At 54.0% G+C, this 20629-nt stretch overlaps 6 protein-coding genes across 6 annotated transcripts; 2 read left to right on the top strand and 4 right to left on the bottom strand.

Moving 5' to 3' along the window:
* Window positions 1-372: 372 nt before the first annotated feature.
* CABS01_01883 (F-box domain-containing protein) lies at window positions 373-1353 on the bottom strand (the record flags this gene model as incomplete). The annotated part of the gene is made up of 1 exon (XM_060535262.1): window positions 373-1353. The coding sequence occupies one exon, from the start codon at window positions 1351-1353 to the stop codon at window positions 373-375; it is 981 nt and encodes a 326-aa protein (XP_060398451.1).
* A 4672-nt stretch (window positions 1354-6025) lies between these two features.
* Window positions 6026-6736, bottom strand: CABS01_01882 (tctex-1 family protein; the record flags this gene model as incomplete). The annotated part of the gene is made up of 4 exons (XM_060535261.1): window positions 6026-6367; window positions 6446-6520; window positions 6599-6637; window positions 6701-6736. 4 exons carry the CDS (start codon window positions 6734-6736, stop codon window positions 6026-6028), a joined length of 492 nt encoding a protein of 163 aa, XP_060398450.1.
* Window positions 6737-7833: 1097 nt separating this feature from the next.
* CABS01_01881 (uncharacterized protein) lies at window positions 7834-8315 on the top strand (the record flags this gene model as incomplete). Its single annotated transcript, XM_060535260.1, has 2 exons — window positions 7834-7867; window positions 7960-8315. The coding sequence occupies 2 exons, from the start codon at window positions 7834-7836 to the stop codon at window positions 8313-8315; spliced, it is 390 nt and encodes a 129-aa protein (XP_060398449.1).
* Window positions 8316-9114: 799 nt separating this feature from the next.
* CABS01_01880 (uncharacterized protein) lies at window positions 9115-9873 on the bottom strand (the record flags this gene model as incomplete). Its single annotated transcript, XM_060535259.1, has 1 exon — window positions 9115-9873. The coding sequence occupies one exon, from the start codon at window positions 9871-9873 to the stop codon at window positions 9115-9117; it is 759 nt and encodes a 252-aa protein (XP_060398448.1).
* A 5356-nt stretch (window positions 9874-15229) lies between these two features.
* CABS01_01879 (uncharacterized protein) lies at window positions 15230-17137 on the top strand (the record flags this gene model as incomplete). The annotated part of the gene is made up of 1 exon (XM_060535258.1): window positions 15230-17137. One exon carries the CDS (start codon window positions 15230-15232, stop codon window positions 17135-17137), a length of 1908 nt encoding a protein of 635 aa, XP_060398447.1.
* Window positions 17138-19245: 2108 nt separating this feature from the next.
* CABS01_01878 (uncharacterized protein) lies at window positions 19246-19825 on the bottom strand (the record flags this gene model as incomplete). Its single annotated transcript, XM_060535257.1, has 2 exons — window positions 19246-19641; window positions 19712-19825. The coding sequence occupies 2 exons, from the start codon at window positions 19823-19825 to the stop codon at window positions 19246-19248; spliced, it is 510 nt and encodes a 169-aa protein (XP_060398446.1).
* Between the last annotated feature and the right edge of the window lie 804 nt (window positions 19826-20629).

The raw sequence follows: 20629 nt of genomic DNA, 5'->3' as shown, positions 1-20629 counted from the left end.
TATCTCATCTTGTCTAGCTGTAGTCTTGTGCGCGCAGCTGCAGTCGATAATCATGTGCGACCATGCCACCCTCTCGCTATGCTATCTTTCTCATCTCTCCATGCTTTGTAGATGGTAATCTGAAGCTAGATGCCGCAATGTGTCTTGACTCCCTTCCTCCTCTTCCAGACATTGTCTGACCAAACCCAACGCCTTTCTCGTCTAATGATACAGATAACCCTCTCGCGCGATGCTTCCCTTTGTTTTGCTGTCTCAACTCCATGTCACACAAGTAAGCGGACCCGTAGGTGCCACAGCGTGTTTGATCATACCAAATTCCAATCGCAATGCTTAAGAAAACAAAAAATCCGCAAGCTAGTTCAGATACGCCTCTCAGTTGTGCGATTTGACAGGCTTCGCGGCATGCCGACCACAGCGGTGCGGGTTCTTGGGAGACTTGATGTAGCAAGTGTCTGCGGCTTCTCCAGAAGGCAGAGGGCCGTACTTTTGAGTGACGGTGCAGTACTCCATCTTGGGGCCCATCCATTCTTTGAGGTGACGATGCAGCTCGCAGCGGGAAATTCCACACTTTCGGCAGTACACCTGACCCTTGACGCGCATGCGCTCGAGATCGTGAGCGTGCTCCTTGAAAGCCTCCGGAGGAGGTGCAGCCGAGTCGCTGTAAATGAGGGGACCGGCGAACCTCCATGCCCATTCCAGGTCGTTGGGACCGTTGCGCCGGGACGTGAGAGGGACCGGACCGTGCATACGTCGATGGATATCGTAGAAGTGGCTGTTGGTTAGGCCGAAACAGGTGCTGTCGATGGGGTCGAGGTGGTCGAAAATGGCATAGTGTAGCTCGGCGGGGAGGTCGAAGATGTCCATGCGAGCCGAAGGACGATGGATGCGCGCCGGAGGCTCGTAGTCCATGACTGAGTAGGAACGGCGCGGGGGCGGCAAGGGAGGTCGGCGGACCTGGGGCGGTTGAGGAGCGTTCTTCATATCCTGCATTGGAAGCTCAGATTGTTCTGGAACAGAGGCAATAGCATGCCTCTCTATAGCTTCGTGTTGGGTTGAAGGAGGTGCGGGATACGGGGAGGCTGTAGCTTGGGGCGCGGGGCTGCCCTGAGCTGATGCCACGGGAGAGTCGGTGATGGACCAGCCGCGACGAGGAGTGCGCCAGCCGGCGCGCTTCTTGCTGAGCTCATCGATCATGACCTGACGTTCCTCGCGGGTCATCATCTTGTTTTCCTGACGAGAGGCGAGGTTGGTTGCGAGTAATAGACGGGCAACAGAGGCGACGTGGTCGGCAGAGTCTTGAGACTGCTGAGGTTGACCATTCTGGGCGAGGCCTGAGGGAAGTACTTCAACCATCGTGAAGAGGGGGGGGGGGGGGGGAGGGGGCACTTGTGTAACGGCGTTGTGTTGTCCTGGGAGGTTCGTCGTCGATGGCCCGAGCTGGGCTATTATGCGACGATGTGTGTGGTGTGGAAGTGAGCGAGCGGGGTTGGAGGCGGCCAACCAAGTTGAAAGCTTGGTGTCTCGTGAGAGAGAAGGAGGGGTTTCTTTTCCGTTGATGGAGGTTGAGGATCACCTATCAATGGAGAGGGGAAACGATGTCGTCGAGGAGGAGGGTAGTAGTTGTCTCGTCGTATTCAGGCTGAGGAGGGAGGATCAATAGTCTTCGGCTCACTTGTGATTTGCGAGTCGAGTGAGTTATGTTTTCAGGTAATAGCAATGTTTTGGATGGGAGGGCCAATGTTGGATGGCGGTGATCGTTGTTGCGAATGGGAATGCCTCAATAGCAAGTTCATGAGGCGAGAATAGGGTCTTTGATCAAGGGCCCAGGGGAGGAGTTCGTTAGATATATAAGGGTACGTCAACGGCAAAAGCAAAGAAGTGACAGGAGCCCGATGAGGTAGTGTCTAGTGCAGATCGGTCGAGGTGCTTCTCTTTTTGAAGAGGAAAAGAAGAGACGGGAAGACAAGGAAGAAGGGGAAAAAAGGGTCTGAGGGTGTGTGTGCTGTGCGTAGACTAAGTGGTGTGATGGAGCCAGCACCGGACGGGAAAGGCGATGTTTGGCCGTCGCGACGTCCAGACCGACGGAGCCAACTAAGTCGCAGGTACAAGCTCTAAAGAAGGAGGATATGTCGGCCGATGGCAGGCCAGATTAGCGGGCTGTTATTCTGGGGGTCCTTGACACACTACAGTGAACACTACCTTTGCCTGGATTGGAGAGCCATACGCCATAGTGGCCAAGTCACGCATCTCCAACTGTCTACGGTTCTCACAGCACAGCGCCTTTTCTCTGTCCATCTCTGTCCAGTCAGAGCCAGTGTCTCCCCTGATAACCTAGCGGATAGTGCGATGGATGAAGGTAGGAACGCTAGGTATTCCCGGGCTGCTAGGCCATGGAATAAGTGAAGCGTGGGAGGGGTTGCTGGTCCCTTGGTCTCTTTCGTCTGTACGTTTTCTGTCCTCGATGGCTTCCCATTGGTTCCGGGAGGGAACATGGCAGAAACAAAAACGGAGAAATTCGGTCATTGGTATCCTCGCGCGAATCATAAATTGCCATGGAACTCTTCCATCTCGCTTCCAGCGACTCTTTGGGAACCACAGAAACTAAAAGGTAATCTGGGATATCTCGCAGATTTCAAACAGAAAACACTGGAGATCAACTGGAAGGACCGAAAGCCAACCCCCAAGCGTGTCCCAGCTACAGCTGAAAGAGAGAGGCTTTCTTAGGCGCTGAAGGGGTCTTTGCCTGCGAACGCAACGGTCTCTTGCAAGCGCCATCACAAAGTACCCGGTACCTGAGCCCGGCTACTTTCGTCATAAGGCAATGGTAGCGCCGTTCAGGGTACCGCAGATGAGGGAGCCACTGACTGAAGGAGGAAGGCATCTAAGGCAAGGCGTTCCACCGTCGTCACTTCCGACAGACACCACGCTCGGCAGCTCGGAAAAGCGAGAAAGTGTTGCGAATCACCTCACCATCTACCTACATCCTATCCATACTCATGACCGAAAGAAACCAACTGACAGCAACTCTCGTTCACCCCTCGTTTCTCCTCGCTTGGCGCTTCCGTGTCTTGGTCTTGATTGACCTACCAGAGCCTCCATGCATGAAGCATCCAAGGGAACGAGGACGAGGGCACGAGGGTTGGCGCAGGACACTACTCGTTGATAGGCCGTGTTCCAGCCCTCGAGGATTCTGGAATTGGCCAGACGTTGACAGCATGCATAGGAACCGGCTAACTGACTACTTCAAGGCATGCTTTCAACGATTGCAAATGGCGGCCATTCATGAAGGGACTTACGCAACCCCGAATCAGTGCTTTAAGTCGTAGACTGATCCCTCGTTCGCACGTCAACCCATGCGAGGTAATCATGGCGAAAGACATCCATCAGTCGAGAATGATGAACCTTCCAAGCCGACTGAACTTGGATCATGAACTTTCTGCAGCCGCCAACGAGCTACCTTCGCATGGCCAGCAAGGCTGCCGCTCCCGCTGTAACACACCGGCAGCTTGCACACCGGGATTCAATGGTCCCATGACCACCCAGCATCGGCCGAGTGAGGCTGCTGTTACGCTGCCAATCGCACGGCACTCGTACAGTAGTCTGTGATCTATCAGATCAGGACAACGAGTATGCGCCTGGTTGTCATGCTAGCTCGCCCTTCTGCCCGTCTCTATCTGTGCCTCCGTATCCGTAGGTATATACCCTTCTGAGGTCTCTCTATACTCGGCTGTTGTTACATCAATCCTACTTAGCCAGACCGCCATCGAGAAAGGAAAGAGAAGCCAGAAGCAGGGTATCCGTCCCTCTCTCAGGGATCGACGTCGTCATGGCTGCTGCATTCGCTGCACCACCCGCAGGTGTCCCCCAAGATTTGTGGGGTTCATCAAAGTAGCGGTGGCGAAATGGTTGATGATTGCAGCGTACTGTGTAAAGGGACTTCAAACATCATGCATACTGGTTGGGCGTTCATCTCCTGATTGTCTCCGCATCTCAGTGCTCACTCACTTTATCTGATTCCCCCGGTTCCTCTCCAATGGGCAACCGGGGAAGACTGAACATCTGGGGAATGTCTTGAAAGGGTATCCCGAGGCACGACATATCTTTTGAGAGGCGTTGTGGAAACATACCGAAGAGTCACAAGAGAATTCGCCAGTCTGCCTAGCTTAAGTTACTTACACTACAGCAAGTAAAGACACCATCCTGCTCACGCATCCGGTGTGGTAATTACATCTTTCTACAAAGCTTCCGTCCCCCACGGACCCCTCCCGCGCCCGCTCCCGCCGTCGGCGCTCACCGATCAGGCCAGGGCAGCCGGCTTACATGTGTGTGCTGCCGTCCAAGTATACTTCAGGGCAGAGCTGTCAGTCGGGCATGATCTGACTTCTTGCCGCCCACCTGCTCGTTCTACTAGCCGCAAGTTTTCAAGCAACAGCTCGAACCGCGTCATGAAATGATGGAGTTGGAAACTACGCCGCACTCCAACTTGCGTATGCCAAAAGCAAGACAGCGGCACAGCCGGGAAGCTCCTGTGAATTGACGTGAATCAAAGAATTTGTCTCTATCACCTGCCCATCTGTCGAGGCGACGCTGTGTGTGTACTTCCCTCACACCCAGAACCCGAGATAACTTTTTTTCTCTCTCTCTCTCTCTCGTGGTTTATGACCGTCTCCGCTACCGGAGCAGGCTCGTTCACGCCGGAGAGGGTGTACGGCAACGTCTTCTGAGGATTCGTCCATCCCAACAATCTCCGAGGGGGGTTATTCCCGACTCGCGTGCTTGTGTAACCATGAGAATCTTCTTTTCTTCGTGCTGCAACCCTCCTTCGTCGACAACAAGCTTTTCATAGAAGGTGCACGGCCATGCACGCTGGCCTAGATTTGTTCGTGTCTACGGGAACCGAAAAGTTTGCTCACGCTTCCGCCGGGAGGCGAAGAAAAGGTTAAGAGAGGAAGAGGAAAGACTGGAGCTCGTTCATTACCGTGCCCGACTGGCAAGCAGGTTCGGATGTTCGTGTACCTTAGGTAGACACATCGAAAAGAATAAAATATCATCAGGGTCCGATCGCGTTTCTTTTCTCAGGTTGGAGAGCCTGGACGTTGGCGCGGCTTGAGCAGTATGTCATCGTGAAAGGAGGCCCGTGTCTCCTCTACCTTATGAGCTGCCATCGATAACTGAACCCGTAGCTTCAGCTCTACCGACAAGTCCTATCAAGTGTGTGTAAATGCTATGTAATGACTTTATTCGTAGAGGGCGACATTGATCCGTTTTGTCAACAGACCTCGAAGTCCTTGATTCCCACACCGGATGCATTCACAGATATATTCACAGACTGTCGAGTTCCTTGAGTCTGCCGTCCTTATGCTGGTGGTAGCTGTACCCAAGCCGCCTGCGTCACACAATGGTTGCAATACTGGCATGGCTCAGATCTTATAGGCGCCGGGAGAAGGCTAAGAGAGGCATAATAATGACACTTCGAATTGCAAGGATGCGACCTTGTGTTGTGTAATGCACTGCTATACCACCTGGCAACGAACTCAATAAACATATAAACAAAGCTATTGTCATCTGGTACAAGCCTGGGGCGCAACGAGTCTCGTGATTTGCATGTATTCTCACTAGAAGAAGAAAAAAAAAGAACTCCGGCTATTTTCCGTGGTTTGGAGACAAAAGCAACTCAAACACATGAATAGACCTTGCCCAATCCCGTTCGCCGTATATGCCTGCTTGACTAAGGTAAATTCGGACCAAGAAAGTGAACTTCATCCTTTTTGAAGCTGGACACTTATCTATGGGGATGATGCCATTGCGTCTTGGTCGTCAGGCTGCTCTGGTTGTGCCCCCTTTCAGGGCGTTCCCACGCGCCGACCCAGTTTCCGTAAGGCTTCCGTTCTTGCGAATGCGCCCATGTGGTTTGTAATTTTGGAAACGTAAACGAGGATGAGAGTGGACGCAGACCTGAGCACGCTGGGTCAACCGCCCCCCCCTGTTCATGTCCTCGAGTACCGAGCCTTGCTGTCACCATCGTTTAGATTGCGACCCAGATGAGCATGATCACGACATCCATGCCCTTGCCCTCGCCGCCATCGTACTTGTAGGACCACATGCCGTCCTTCTTCTCGTCCCAGTAGGCGCCGGTGGCGGAGTGCATACCGCGGCGGCCGACGTGGGGCTTGCCGTCAGTGGCGGTCGCATCGGCGCTCGTGGAGACGGAGGGCTCCTCCTCCTTAACGGAGGTGCCCTTGGACTTGTTGAGGGAGGATGTCGGGACGAGGTGCTGGACGATTGTCGAGTTGCAGGCAAACTTGTATGCGGGTGCGGAGCCGCCTTGGGGTGTCGACTCAGAGATGACGGCCTTGAGAACGGAGGACTGGCGAGGTTCATGAGGGTTATTTCATGGAATCTCTGGGTGACAGCAGCGGCATCAGACGCAGGGAGGAAAACGTACAATGATCTGAGAGTTCCATGTCTCGGTCTTGGCGTGATCGTAGAACTCAGCAGAGCCGATGGCTGATTGGCAAGCCTGTCAACGAGACTGGGTTAGTGGGTTGTCTCCTAATGTTTTGGCTACATTGACGATGTTGTCGCATGGGCAGCTTACATCCGTAGCAATCTGCTTAAGACGGTTGAAGGCGACGGGCTGTCAAGATCGAGTCAGTAGGCGGTCCATTGAGATCTTAGCGTGGGGGAAAGTTCAACATACGGGAGTCGCTGTCGTAGGGGCGGCGGGCGCAGACATTGTGATCGGATGTTTTGTTTGGGAAAGGGGAAGAAAGATTGTAGGTTGTTCGAAGGCTCTGTGCGCTTGCTGGTTTCGTTATGTATGAGGTTCTTGGGAGTAGGAGGTGTGAAAGTGTTCTTGAGCAATTGTGCCAATATTTTGAGTGTATGTAAGTTGTGAAGAGGTTGTGTTGACAGATCGGGACAAGACGACAGAGATGAGGCTCCTCCACAAAAAGTTACCGGTGTTGTGATGCCAGCCCGATTCGGCCGCCTCGCGTTGCATCCACGGGCCGTGCTCCCCAGGTGCGCGGGGCAACGAGAGGTCACGTGTCTCTGTCATCGAGAGGTCTCTGCCTAGCCACAACTACATGGCCCCAGCTGAGGCTTGACCTCTTCAAGTGTGGCTTCCCCAATCAAAATGCGATTGGATTGCACGTGTACCTTGCTGCAGAAGTTTGCAGGCGATTGACATGGATCTGTACTGTGGCTGGTGGGGAGGTAAGCTCTAGCCGTGCACGCCGTGCAGGCTTAGCGTCACAAGTCTGCTCTGCGATGGAGCTTTTTTCCTTGAGGAAGCGGCTTTTGAGGGGCTAGTCGGCCGCAGTGCAGGTGCATCGTCTGTCGTATCTGAACAAGCTTTCAAGCGGGTTCTCTCGGTTACAGATTCTCTCCTCCTCTCTTTCCTCCCTTCTCTCCCTCACCTCCATCTCCGCAGTCTTTTCGTTCATATCCCTGATAGAGTTTTTCCCGATTGTTCAGACGAAAAATAGCGAGACTGTAGAAGAGAAAGCAGTTGACATCGCGCGACTCGCTTCCACTGCCCCCTTGTCACGATAAACACCGTTGCGGTTCCGACGACTAGCCCGACGCGAGCCCGAGCTCTCCAACGACGCCTCAATCGCAATTCTCTGACGTCGCATTGCCATTCTCCTCGAGGATTCTGGTCATCTTTGCCGAGACAGTAAACAGTAGACTAAGGGTAGGAATTGGGCACACCGAGCGAGGAGACGAAAGACCGCCGACTGAACCAGTCCAGGTTGCGATAGAGAAAGCCACGACCGCAAACCACGATACCTAAACTCGGGACAGTCCAGTCAGAAATAGCAAATCACAATGTCTAGCCAACCTCTTCTCCAGACCGCACCGGGTACGTACAATCACGACGCCGTACACGTCATTGCCCGAATAAGGACATAAACAAGAGAAAGTGAGAGGTCACTAACAAGGTCGCATTACCAGGCAAGCGCATCGCCCTCCCTACGAGAGTCGAGCCCAAGGTCTTCTTCGCCAACGAGCGCACCTTTCTCTCATGGCTCAACTTCACCGTCATTCTCGGCGCCCTCGCCATCGGCATGCTCAACTTTGGCGACCGCCCGGCCTTTATCAGCGCCTTCCTCTTCACTGGCGTTGCCATGCTCACCATGATCTACGCCCTAGCCACGTACCACTGGCGTGCGAAATCCATCCGCGTCCGCGGCCAGGCCGGCTTTGACGACCGCTTTGGCCCCACCTTTTTGGCCATCATCCTACTGCTGGCCGTCGTTGTCAACTTTGTCCTGCGCATAACGTACTCGTCCAAGGAGGGAAAGCACTAAAAAGTACGAGTAAACATACTTTCTAATCCCAGCCTCTGTTCGTAATTCCGAAGACAAACTTGGAAAGAGGAGGGGCGGGAAACGAAAGCAATGCCTAGGCGTTGGCAGTTTGGGCCTCGCGAACCAGGAGAGGCGGGCTTTTGCTAAAATGCTTAAGCTACGACAAAGGCGTATGTACGAGGAAGGATTGAGAGTTGGGAGCGAAGGATTTGTTGTTTTAAGAACAAGTTTGCGTAGTTTTGTAATTTGGCAGTTTTCCTATGTTTAGCTTAGGCGTACGCGAACAGAAAGCGGATGTGGAAGGTGTATAGTTGATAGGAAAAGCGAATGCATCGGATTAGGCGTCGGAAACATACTTTACAAATCTACACTGCGCTCTTGTGCTGGAACCTGCTTACCCATACATGTCATCATCAGATGGATACGGCTCACGCATAAATGTTTGAGTATGAGGGAAGTTGCCTTATTGGTTCCACGTCTCTTCTTCCCCTTGCTGCCTATTCATCTCATGTTTCCAGCGGGTTCGAAAGCTTTTTGATATCGACTTTATCCCGCCCGTTTTGGGTATCAAATGGTAGCCCCTCCTTTCCTATAACGCCTCTCGATGCAATGCCAATGCTGGATGCCGTTACAAGCGACATGTCGCGGCTCCATTCCTCGGAGATCTCTTTGTCTTTTGTTCCTCCTCCCGTCTCCATTCTCCGGGATCGCAGCTCACGGGCTCGAATCCAACCTCTACCCTCAAACGACCTTGTTCCAAGTTCCCGAGCCAGAGCGCAGTCGAGCTCGCAGTGTCATCTCACTGCGCCGTGTTCGTCTGCGTCGTAACATCCCCTCGGGCCTTGAGTTCCGGCACGGGCGCCAACGAAAGGAATATGCTCAGCGACTTGGCCGCACGCTTCACCGGCTGCGGCAACACAGCTCTCTCGAACCGGGTCTTCATAACCTCGAAATCGTCTTCGTCTCTGTCTTCATCATCCGAGCCATCCTGCGTTCCGCCGCCGCCGCCTAGCACCGTATCTTCCACGACATCAGGTTTCGGCGGCAGCTCGTACATGAGGTTGTACTGATACCACTTGCCGCCGCTCTCTTCCCCCTCCTTTCCGTCCACGCTCTTCTTCTCCGCCGCAACGATGCGCTTCACAGTCTCCACAATCGAAATCATCTTGGCGACCTCGCCCGGCCGCGCGTAGACGAGCACGACGCGCCTCCTCGGATCGCCGTCGTCTTTGCGCAGGTGCTGCAGCAGCCAGGTCACGCGCTTCTGGATCTTGGTGGAGGAGATGGTGAAGGCGGGGAGGACGTCGTATTTGGATCTGAGGTCCGCGAGGAGGGCTTCGTGCGAGGGGGATAGAGGGGTCGTCGGGCCATTGACGTTTGCGCTCGAGCTCGCGCTTGCGCTTGTGTTTGTCGTCGTTGTCTTCGTCGTTGTCTTCGTCGTTGTCTCCGTTGCTTTGCTCTTCTTTGAGACGACTGCGGCGGACGAGCCGGCTGCTGCCGTTGATGATTTTCGCTTCTTGTCGTCGCCCTTGGGCTGTGTTGCGGAGGGTTCAGCCATGGTCAGCCTTAATGAGACCTCGAACCATAGCAGACGCGGCTGCTCAATGACTCAAGGGTGTGATGCGCCGCGCGGGGTCTGAGTCTGGGGTTGAGATTGAAGCTCCAAGACAGGCGTTAGGATTTCTATCGGCAAAAAAGTGTGGTCTGGATCTCTACCTTATCGATAGAGATCTTATCGAATTGCATCAGACGCTTGGACCAGCTTTCGGAGCCGAGAGGGCACAGAGCCGCGACGTCCAGTCTTGGACCAAGAGCTTCTGATTGGATGGCGTCTTTGATGTTCATAGCATTCGTCAAACGCTTGCTCTAAGGCCATGTAACGCATGATGATTACCATGTTGTATCGTTATTGATACCACTATGTGATGTGCCAGACTAATCATAAGCTTTTGAAAGTACCACGACGATATCCTGAGCCTCGGGAGCAAGGCAAAGTGCTCTCAAGATAGGATGCCGTAATGAAGTGACTAAGCGTTCAACATCGAGAATGTTTAAAGCAGCGATGTTTCCTAGCGATGGTCAGACACGAGCTCTCGCTCAATGCCGGACCTGGCCTAGCGTTCCGCGGAAGATGGAAGGGTCCACTGGTCAGGGCGCCCATGCGCCGATGGTCCTTCTGTGGCTTCTCGACTTCACATGTTTGGCGTGGCCTGTGCAGCTGATCCGCCTCTTCTCCAAGGACGCCATTCTTTTGATTCGATGAATGAAAGTGCGCCGTGTTGCGCCCTGTTCTGGTTGCAGCATCTCGTAGGCTTGAACAAAGCGAATATCAAAATGGTCACAATATGTCCACCAGAGCTATCTTCAGTCAGATGCTGGTGGACTGCCAAAAGCCTGCTTGGCATCTCGGATGGAAGGTCGAGCCAGAAAGGTCCGTAGGTTTACTGAATCATGAGCTTTGCGACATTTCGTCATCTAGCAGCCCCCAAAGTGGTCTGCGATAGTTCTCCCCAAGATTTTCCAAGCTTCCGAGGTGCAGCGTGGCACCGTTCAGGCCGAGCTGCACGACCTGCAGCGGTATTAATCCATTTTCGCCAGGGAGCGCTCTTGGGAATCCCGGGATAAGGCCTGGAGAAACGTCGTAGATGCCGTGAAAGGGTAGGGAGGCCCGGGGTTAAAGAGGAACTTATGCGGTTCTGACCTTGGCCGCTGAGTCGGGGCGACTCGGCATCGTTACCGTTGGGTATCGTCGCAAGACAACGCTGCTTCATTGGCTTATTCCAGCTCCTCAGTCGCAATATTGCTGGTGAAATTCTGGAGATCCCGGCCTGGCTGGTACCTCGCTAGCGGTGCTCAGGTATCTGAAACCAGAACGGGCTAAAGGCGAGCTGGGCAGCGCCGGGTGGCGTGGCGTATTTTCAGCGGCGATCCCATGTCTATCTGCATGTCGCACCCACCCATCCCTCCTCCATCATTGTGTGAAGCTGGCCATCGTCAAGGCCACAGAGTAGGGCTCTAGAAGACGCATGGATGCGAGGCTTGAGAGGGCGACAAGCAATCAAGGTGCTTCGATGGTGCATGAAGCTTTCGATGATGAGGCGACAGAAAAAAGACAGCAAGGTAAGCGGAACACAAGAAGATGCGATACACGGTCGCCGCAAGGCGTTACCTTGTTTCTCAGGGTCCATTTCCTCATGTCATCCCACGTTGTGTTGCTGCGGTCTCGCCCGCGGCCTCCCATAGCTTGGGGTCGCTTGCTACCGGTAGAAGTCTAGTCCGCATCCACGATGCCATTCGGAAAGGGGCGTAATGGAGGAGTCGTCGTCGTCGTCGCCGTGGACGCTAGGCGCAGCTTCTTGGTAGGCCAGCCGGAATGGCGAAGCTACGATCCAGACGAATAAGATCCGAGACTGCCGCTAGGTACGTGGAGAAGAGAGCGCGGCGGCGTGCTCGACAACGACGACAGTGAACTAATGAGATGCGTCGTTGAATATTTGCATTCGTCAAGCAGTGAGGGGCGGATGTTGACTCATTTGAACAGACACAGGCGATGCTATACCTTGAATTCCTCGTCCCATCCGTCAATAAACATTTCATTGAGTTGACAGCCAGTATGCACAATCTGGCAGCTTCCGAGATCATGTCCAACCCCGCGCCGTGTTTGAGGAACTTATCGGCCAGAGAGAGGTATGTTGGTATGGGGAGAGGCATCCAACATACGGCGGCTGGCGCAATGGGAGGAGAGAAAAATAAGAGGCCCGAACCCGAAGGTTTGTGGAGTGGGAACATTCCCACGCCTCCAGGTACTTTTAGCTCGTGCAGCGGCCGTCTCACGCCCCAAGGTACATGGCTGAGGCGTTTCTCGCACGGAACCAAAACAAGTCGGGACACACGCCATGAGCTTTCCCCGTCTTCTTCTCCTCACTAAGGAACCTTGGTCCATGTACCTATCCGTAGTGCCGTGCCTGGGTGCTACTTAATCAATCTGCAGGCGGGCTGGATAAGACACATGTCGAAACCTTTACAAACAAAACACGATAATCAGTTGGATCGGCAACTTGCAAGAGAGACGTGCAATTTGGATCCTGGGCGTGATAGATAGCAACTAGGCCAGTGGTGATAGACAGCCCTGAGACTGCGCTGCACATACGAAGTTGCATCGGCGTTGCCTTCACCCTCTTTATCTTCCCCCTATATGCTCTACTCCGTACAGCCTGTCAGATTCTTGATTATCGCGAAAAAGGGGGATCCCTTTAATGAACCTCCACAATAGCTGTGCCCTTACCTAGATTACCCGGTACAGTTGAGTTGCAGTGTTGTTGGACGCGCCCACCATGATCAATCCCGTTCTATTTTCGGGGCGGCGAAACACGTATTGCAGCGACGCCAGAAAGAACCCGGCTACTGCCTACGAGTTGTAAGAGACAGAAGCTCGGAAGGGCCCCCCGTCCGTCTCATCGTCCCATCAGATTCCCATCCGCCATACAGAATAGGGGAGTTGGCACCCAGTTTGCCAGGCTGAATTTTTCTGGATTCTGGAAAGAAGGTGGAAGACGAGGCCAAACACAGACACAGACGAAGACGGGACTTATGAGGAACTGACGTCCCATCTCTCAACTCTCAGGGACTCGGGGACAGCATTATCCTCTGAGCGCATCGTTCTCTAACCAGTCTGTCCTCGTTCTCTTTGACAGCTTTGGAGTTCAGTGCGTATGCCGCTGCCGCTGTCGCTGCCGCTGCTCCTGCCGCTGTCTTGTTGGTCGCCCGTTTTTATTGTCGTCTGCGTCAGGACTTGCATCTGGCACACACACTCTCTCTCTCAGGAGTCAGGCTGACAGAGAGACGTGAGAGAACACCACTTTGTTGGAGAGTAGAATGTGTAGGACTGACTCTTACTGCATCCCTTTCTGACGGCCGAACCGTCCGGGTGTCATTTAGGTTGTGTCGAAGATTGGGTCTTGCTCTCCTGAGTCCTACCACAAAACAAGAGTAAGTAAGGTAGGTAGGTAAGTACACAGCACGAGGTACTCCGTATAGAAAGTACCAAGTCTGGGTAAGGAAGGAACCTGGGAAAAGGGCACCTCCGTTCCTTCCCTGCTCAGTGTCCCCGTCGTATTGCACATTATCCCTGCAGCTGCACACCTCCTTCCTTGAGTTTCCCTTCGCCTTCCATTCCTTTTTTCTTTTTTTTGGTCCGGTTGTCTGTATGTACCTCCCGTCTCCAGTTGCCCCCACACCTGGGTCAGACCAGCCAGTCACCAAACTCACCAAACAAGCGCATTCCCTCGTTCCCTCCTTCTTTCTTGCAAACAAACCAATCAGCATCGCGTTTCAGAGCACAATCCTCATCCACACCACCCACACACCTCGTACCTCTCACACCCATCTCTCTTTCTTTTCACACACACCCCTTTTTATGCCTCCCCTTGCATTCAATACACAAATTGCCTTTTCCTAGTCAGTCGGGTCCCTCGCATCATCGCCAAGTTCCAACACCAACAAAGCACAAGCGCAAAGCGCCAAAACATCCACCTCAGCTTTCTGTGCATCCACCTCGCCCCGTCCACCTTTCTCTTGTTGCTATTGTCTGCTAAGGAGATACTGGCATACTGCTACATGCTTGCTTGCGCCGCCGCCTACGGAGACCTTTACCGCACCGCCGCTGCGCCATCGACAATCAGCGAACGAGAAACAGAACCACCCGCAGAGGAACACTTCCAATTCGCTCAACTCACGGCCCATCTCCTTTTCACACTATTTACCGGCACCATTTCGCTGGCTGGCTGCTTTTGCTACCTTACTTACCGTACGGATACCTTACTCTCTGTGTGTCTCTCTCTCTGGCCCCCAGGATCCAAGGCCCACCCGCACTCGCAATCACCACCCCAGAGGCCAATTTCCCACCAAGCTCACGCACGTCGCCCGCCTGAGAGGTCTGAAGCTGCCTCCTTCCCCGACCTCTGACAGTTATTCTCGCTCTTTCCGCTGTCATCCCCATCTACAACATTTCAACCTCCTCACAAACAACCACTTCTCCCCCCAAAACCGCTCCAAAACCACTCGTCCACACGACATAGAGAACCATCGTAGGCGTCGCTTCTTTTATTTTGCTCGCCCAACTCTCTTCGCGCATCCATTTTCGCACCATTCTCTCGCGCGATATCGAGGCTTTCGTTAGTTCTCGATTCTTCTGCGTCGCTGTCTTCGCTGCGCGACCGTCGCAATCCCATCCCTTTGTCGCCGACTCGTCTGCTTCGGTCTCCGGCTCTCTCTCTTGCCTCTGGCCTTCCTGACCGGACGCCCGACCACATCATCACGCACCACTCGCCCCCCCCCCCCCCCCCCCCCCCCCCCCCCCCCCCCCCCCCCCCCCCCCCCCCCCCCCCCCCCCCCCCCCCCCCCCCCCCCCCCCCCCCCCCCCCCCCCCCCCCCCCCCCCCCCCCCCCCCCCCCCCCCCCCCCCCCCCCCCCCCCCCCCCCCCCCTGCCACCCCTTTTCGGGCCCCATCATCCAAGGCCAACCAACGCACCACACACCCGTCGCCTCGTCTTCACCCACGCCCAGAGCAGCCACACGCTTACACCCGACTCGTCCGTCTGGGGAATCCACTGTTTACGTCAGCCCTCGTCGCCAGCTCGCAAGCTCATTGCACGCACCTCAGCTTTTTGGCTCCTCTGCCTGCATCAGCACCACGTCGCACGCTGCAGGTGCCTGGTCCGTCCGCCACTGCCACATTGCACCTTCGTCAGGCTGTTGCCTCGCGCCTCATCTCACGTTCGCATAAAGTCGTCAGGCCGCCCTCAACGCGACCTTTCATCCCATCACCTTCGTTGCTCTCAGAGAACCGCGCTTATGTTCCGATCACTCTGGAGCAGCGAGCGGGGAAGCGAAACGACGATCAGTCACATTCAACCCATGCCATCATTCGCGCAAAAGCATCAGTTCATTCTGCCGCAACCTGCGCAAACGGCATCACTGGCGGGCCCGTCGTGCCCTCAAAAGAGGCGTCTGTCAAGCGTTGACGACTCACCTTCACCAGATGCACTCATCGCCACTGAGCAGCCCTTGAAGCGGGCCAAGCTGGAGAGCACCAACCTCGCCGTCTCTGACATCCCTTCCAGTGTCGTCTCTGACGTACCAGCATCCGCGTCTTTGCCTGTGCCTGTGCCTGCCGCTGTTCCAGCAGTGACTAACGACATGGAGGACGCGCGCGACGCTATCCAGTACCAATTTGGTCTTGAGATCTTGCTCAAGCACAATGAGCTGAGGCTAATCAACCAAGAACTGGCAAAATGTCAGGTTGCTCTCGAGCAACTCCGTCGCTGCCATCTCATTCCGTATCCTACTGCCTGTCCCACTCCTGCGCAGATGTTGGATATCAGCAACGGAAAGGGTCCAGCTCTGCAAAACCGTCCGGGAGAGCCTGTCCCCCAATGGGCTGCGCCTTTTGGAGTTGTCGATGGACCTTACGCTCGACACTACGCCAAGTGGCTCATCCCCGATATCAAGTTTGATGGCATGCAACCTGAGTGGTACCCAGTGCTTGAGACTGCCCGTAGCAGAAGCTCAGTTGAGGGACGAACGACAAGGAACAGCATGTCTGATCTCGCCAGCGCAAACAAGAACCGCTCGACTCGGGGTATTGGCAGCCAGAAGCTGCAGTCTCTCTCCAGCGGCTACCCTCAGCCAAAGGAGAAGGCCGGACCTTGTGTTCTCAAGCGCTCCGACGGCCAGACTGTGAAGCTCGTCTGCTTGGATTGCAATCGGGAGAACTTCAGCAGCACTCAGGGCTTCATCAACCACTGCCGCATCGCCCATAGGCGAGACTTCAAGAGCCACGAAGAGGCGGCTGTTCATTGCGGTCACCCCATCGAGGTTAACGAAGGCGGCAGTCTTGTTGGAGAGGAAAAGGCTCCGCCTCCCCCATCAACCGCCATCGCGTCTGGTCTCGTCCATCCTTTTGCCCAGACCGACATGTCCACCCAACAGGCGTACGTTGCTTTGCGTTCTAGGATCGCAGATTCCCTCAAGTTGTATCGTGATGGCAAGCTGCCTGGCGTTACAAGCATCCCTCAAAGTACTTCAAAGGCAGAGCCTGCGAGGTCCGCTGCGCCAAAGGCTGGAAACTTCGTCGCCTCGGCTGACACCCCCTTCCTTTCGCGACTCATGCAGAGCAGAAACTTCACCGGCAACCTCAGTGACATTGTCAGTGACGCCAAGGAGAAGATGTCGCTTGAAGACCTCACATCGCCAGGTGAGGAATCGGAAGATATCGAGACTGGTCTCGGCAGCCCGAAGAGCAATGCTGGATCAGCTGCTCGTATGCCTGCCATGCGCATGCCTGCGAGAGCACCAATGTCACCCGTCACTCTGACTTCGTCGACAAGACCAACAAGCAGCAAGGGAAGGTCGCCTTCTACAGGCTTTGCTTCGCCTCCCATGAGCAGTCCCGAGAAGGACGACGGACCCACCAGGGTAGTAATACACTCTGGTGAGGATGTTGACATGGAGGACGTTGACCTCAGCCCCAGCACAATGGTCAGCAACAACGCACCTTCGCTTGTCAGCGACGATGGCGAATATGATGACTCCGATGACGGGTCGTCCGAATCAGGTGTCAGCGACCGCATGGATGCCGAGTCGGTGTCTGACGTTGCTGAGATCACACTTGATGAGGATCACGATGGACGCCCTCTTGGTCATCACAGGGAGTCTAGCGGAGTCGGTTCCGGTACTGCGATGCGTCTCAAGAAGGATGAGAACAAGCATGTCACTTTCGTTAGCCCTGTCCACGACAGCGCGAAGCGAGCCCGAAAAGTTTAGGGCGTTTTCGGCACTCTCTCGAGTCTGATAAATGCTCTCCTGTTTTTTTGCAACAAGATCTCTTCCCGAGGCAACACCTAACTTGCCGCCAACCCCCCTTTTCACTGCTTTCTTCGGCGACCAAGACCTTTTTTGCGCATACATACTCCTTTTTAGTCGACGAAAGTTCTTTCCCCTCTTAGTATTATCCTCTTTATTCACACGACTCTGCGCAACCAGGGGTCAAATAGGACAGGCAAAAAAAAGCAGGCTGCGGTGGCGTGTGTGGCCGGAGATGATAACGTCACTTGTTAGAGATATGAACCGGGCGTCACGGTTGTTGGGAAGCGTCTGCCTTTTGCGTACTGTTTATTTCTTGCTTCATTTGCTTGTAGACTTTATACTGTTACAACTTCACTGCCTTGGACCAAAGTCCTCCTGGAGGTAGGGGACCGAGGCCCGCAACGACACTTGAGAAAGAGGGAGATGGTCTCCCAAAGGAGGGACACAAACGCTTATGAGCCAGCTGTAGGATTCGAGGACACTCGTGTTGTATCATAGCGGTTGGAGAAGAAGGCTTGATGAAAACAATGACGATAACGAGCTCACATTGAGCAACCAATTTTGAACCATCCCACGCAAGTTTCACGTGACTTTTGATGATGTTGATAGCCTTCTTCAAAAGACTGCATTCTTGGCGCTGAGATTTACACTTGGCAGGCATTCACTGAAGGAGGGGGACTAGTCAGGTTACTTGGTAGAGATCATCGGCGAAATGGGTATGCTCCACCGACTTCAAACTTGTCGAAACTCGCGCACATTGCGCCGAAGAAAGGAGATCATATGTAGCAGACAAGATGGTCCAGAGAATTGCCGTCAAGGTCAAGTAGTCTACTGTGACGTCTCTACGGATAGCTAGGTTCGAGGTTCGAGATTGAACGCTGCGAAACAATCTACAGGGCCTTTTTGCCTTGCCCGCAATGTTGTTTATCAAAACCAAGTCTCGTTCCGTTTTCTGTGTATCTGCGACACTGTCCTCGACTGCTGGCGGAGAGGTGTACCCTGCGTGCATTCCGTCGGGATCACACTGGTCTGGGCAGTCAGCATTACCTAGGAAAGTCGGGCGGACTGACGAGTATGAGACACTCGAGGCATTTGAGCAGGTACGCTCCTTGCTTTGGGAGTAATAACAACAGGAAAATAGAATAACAACTGAAAAGCATGCGTTGCGGATACGTACATGCGCGCGAGATGCTGGGGAATGCATGTAGGGTAGGGTGGTGTCGTTGGCCCGCGCCGCTAAGGCAAGGTAGGTTCGGAAATGTTTCAAACAAACATCGAAATCTGGAGGGGGCGTGGGATTGGATTGCGTTGTCGCCGAGTCAACTACCCGGTTTCTGCGATATTTTGTTTCGTTTCTGGCTCTCTCGTTGTTGTATTGTACGATGCCACAACGCATGTGTGTCGACCTGGAGAACTGGGGGTCTCTTGAAGACATTTAAGAAATGGTTTCCGTGGATTTCACTTTGTGTTTTCTTCATTTCTTTTTTCTTCGTGTAATGCTGTGTAACTTGGGCTACTGCATAGTCGCCAAATCAGAATGTCAGTTGCATAAGGTACTTGGTTCGTGTTGAGTCCCTTTTCAGGCGGCAGCAGCAGCAGAGGAGTGAAAAGTTGGAAACATACGTTGAGCGACTTCACAAATATCAACAACGGGATCTTGATACCACACATGCTCTCTCTCTTTCTTTCCTGTTGAACCTGATTCTCTCTCTCTCTCGTCCATGAAAAGTGAACTTCATGAAGGGCTGGATTGGAATTAGGTAATTACAAAGATTAAGCATATACAAATGGTGGTTTGGTTTTTCTTTCGCCGTTCCCCCGTTTCCTTGGCCCCAAATTCTCGCTTGGGTGTGCCACATATGCTCCGTTAAATCAGGTCCTATCCTGTCCTGCAAGTCTTTGACAAAAAAACATTGCCAGAAATCTCTTGAGCACCGTAAACATAATCGCTTTAAATGACATGATGTTTTGGTATCTTGATTCCCCCACACCCCTTTTCCTAGATGGGATTTGGGAGGAGGGAAGATTATGTGCATTATCTTGCAAAAGATATTGATGTCGTTCGTTTAGAGGACAGCGGCAACGACACCGGCAACGGCGAGGAGAACGCCGCCAGTGTTGCGGGCGAGCTGGCCGACGCCAATGTTGGCGGAGCTGGAGCTGGAGCTGGCCGAGGCGGTGGCCGAGGCGGAGCTGCCAGAGGCGCTGGTGCCGGTGGCGGCGGCGGTAGCGGAGGCCGAGTTGGAAGCGACGGCAGCGGAGGCGGAGCCGGTGGCCGAGACGACGGACTGGGTCTTGCGCATGGCGGCGGAGCCGTAGAGGGAGGCCTGCTGGCAGTAGATTGTCACCTGGCCCTGGGCGGGCGCGGCGCGGGAGTCCTTGGGGCAGTTGTTGTAGCAGGTGGCGACGGCCTGGTAGGCGGCGCAAAGGCAGTCGTAGTCGGTGGCGTTGCAGTCCTTGACCTAAAGAGAACGTAGTGTTAGTTGTCGGTTGTTGTTTAGGTTGTTCAGAGGATCTGTGGGTTTTATTTACCTTTGCGTTCTCGCTGGTCAGGCAGGCCTCGACGATGGGAGCGGCGTCGCAGTCATCATCGGCGGCGGCAACAACGGCAGCGAGGGCCAGAGCGAGAGGGTAAAAGAACTTCATTTTGAGTGTGTGGAAAGTTTTTCTGACGGTCAAGTCGATTATTACGGGGTTGTATTGGTTATCGAGAACGACGGTTGTATGGTGGTTCCAACGAATGTAAAGAGTCTCAAAGACTTTAGCGAGTGACTGGACGAACCGAGGAGAATTAGGTTTGTCGAAGACGAAATAAGCTGTTTTTGATGAACAGTGGGTTGGCGGAGGCTTATTACGGAAGGGGAGGAGGAGGGAAAGGAAAAGAGAAGAGAGAGCGAAGGGCTGGCAGATGGAGTATATTAAGCAAATTAGGGAACAGCAGCAATTTCATCACAAAACGTTGTATCCGGACTTTTATGATCCTCTTGGGGGGGGGGGGCACCCGCTGGCTGGGGGTGGGAAAGTGAACTAGCATCAGGATCGAGGACAAGCAACTCCACGCACCCCCTCGACTAGGCCAAGGAGGGCAAAAGCAGTGGCGCGCGACGCTAGCGAATTCGAATATGTGATAGGCCCGTCAGGCATTTTCTCTTCTGCTCCAGGCAGAGGAGCCAACAAAGTGGAGGGACAGATAGGATGGAAGGGGGGAGCGGGCCCCCATCAAGCCGCATCTCCAGGGGTTTGGTGGTTCGGGGATTCTTGCTTGACTGATGGAGATTGATGAGGCTACTCTGCTAGGGCCCCCGTATTCCTTCTATATATCCGATATGCGTGTGACAGTGAGGTAGCAGCGGCAGTGGGAAAGTAGAGAGGGTGAGGAGAAAAGGAAACAATATCCGCCCTCTGCAGCAGCGCCAGCAGCAAAAAGGGGAGTGGGTATTGGAGACCGAC

This window comes from Colletotrichum abscissum (genome assembly GCF_030869225.1).
Source record: "Colletotrichum abscissum strain IMI 504890 chromosome Unknown Scaffold_3.1, whole genome shotgun sequence".
NCBI lineage: Eukaryota > Fungi > Ascomycota > Sordariomycetes > Glomerellales > Glomerellaceae > Colletotrichum > Colletotrichum abscissum.
The sequence above is the reverse complement of the archived record's forward strand: the minus strand, read 5'-3'. Positions and strand labels throughout refer to the sequence as shown.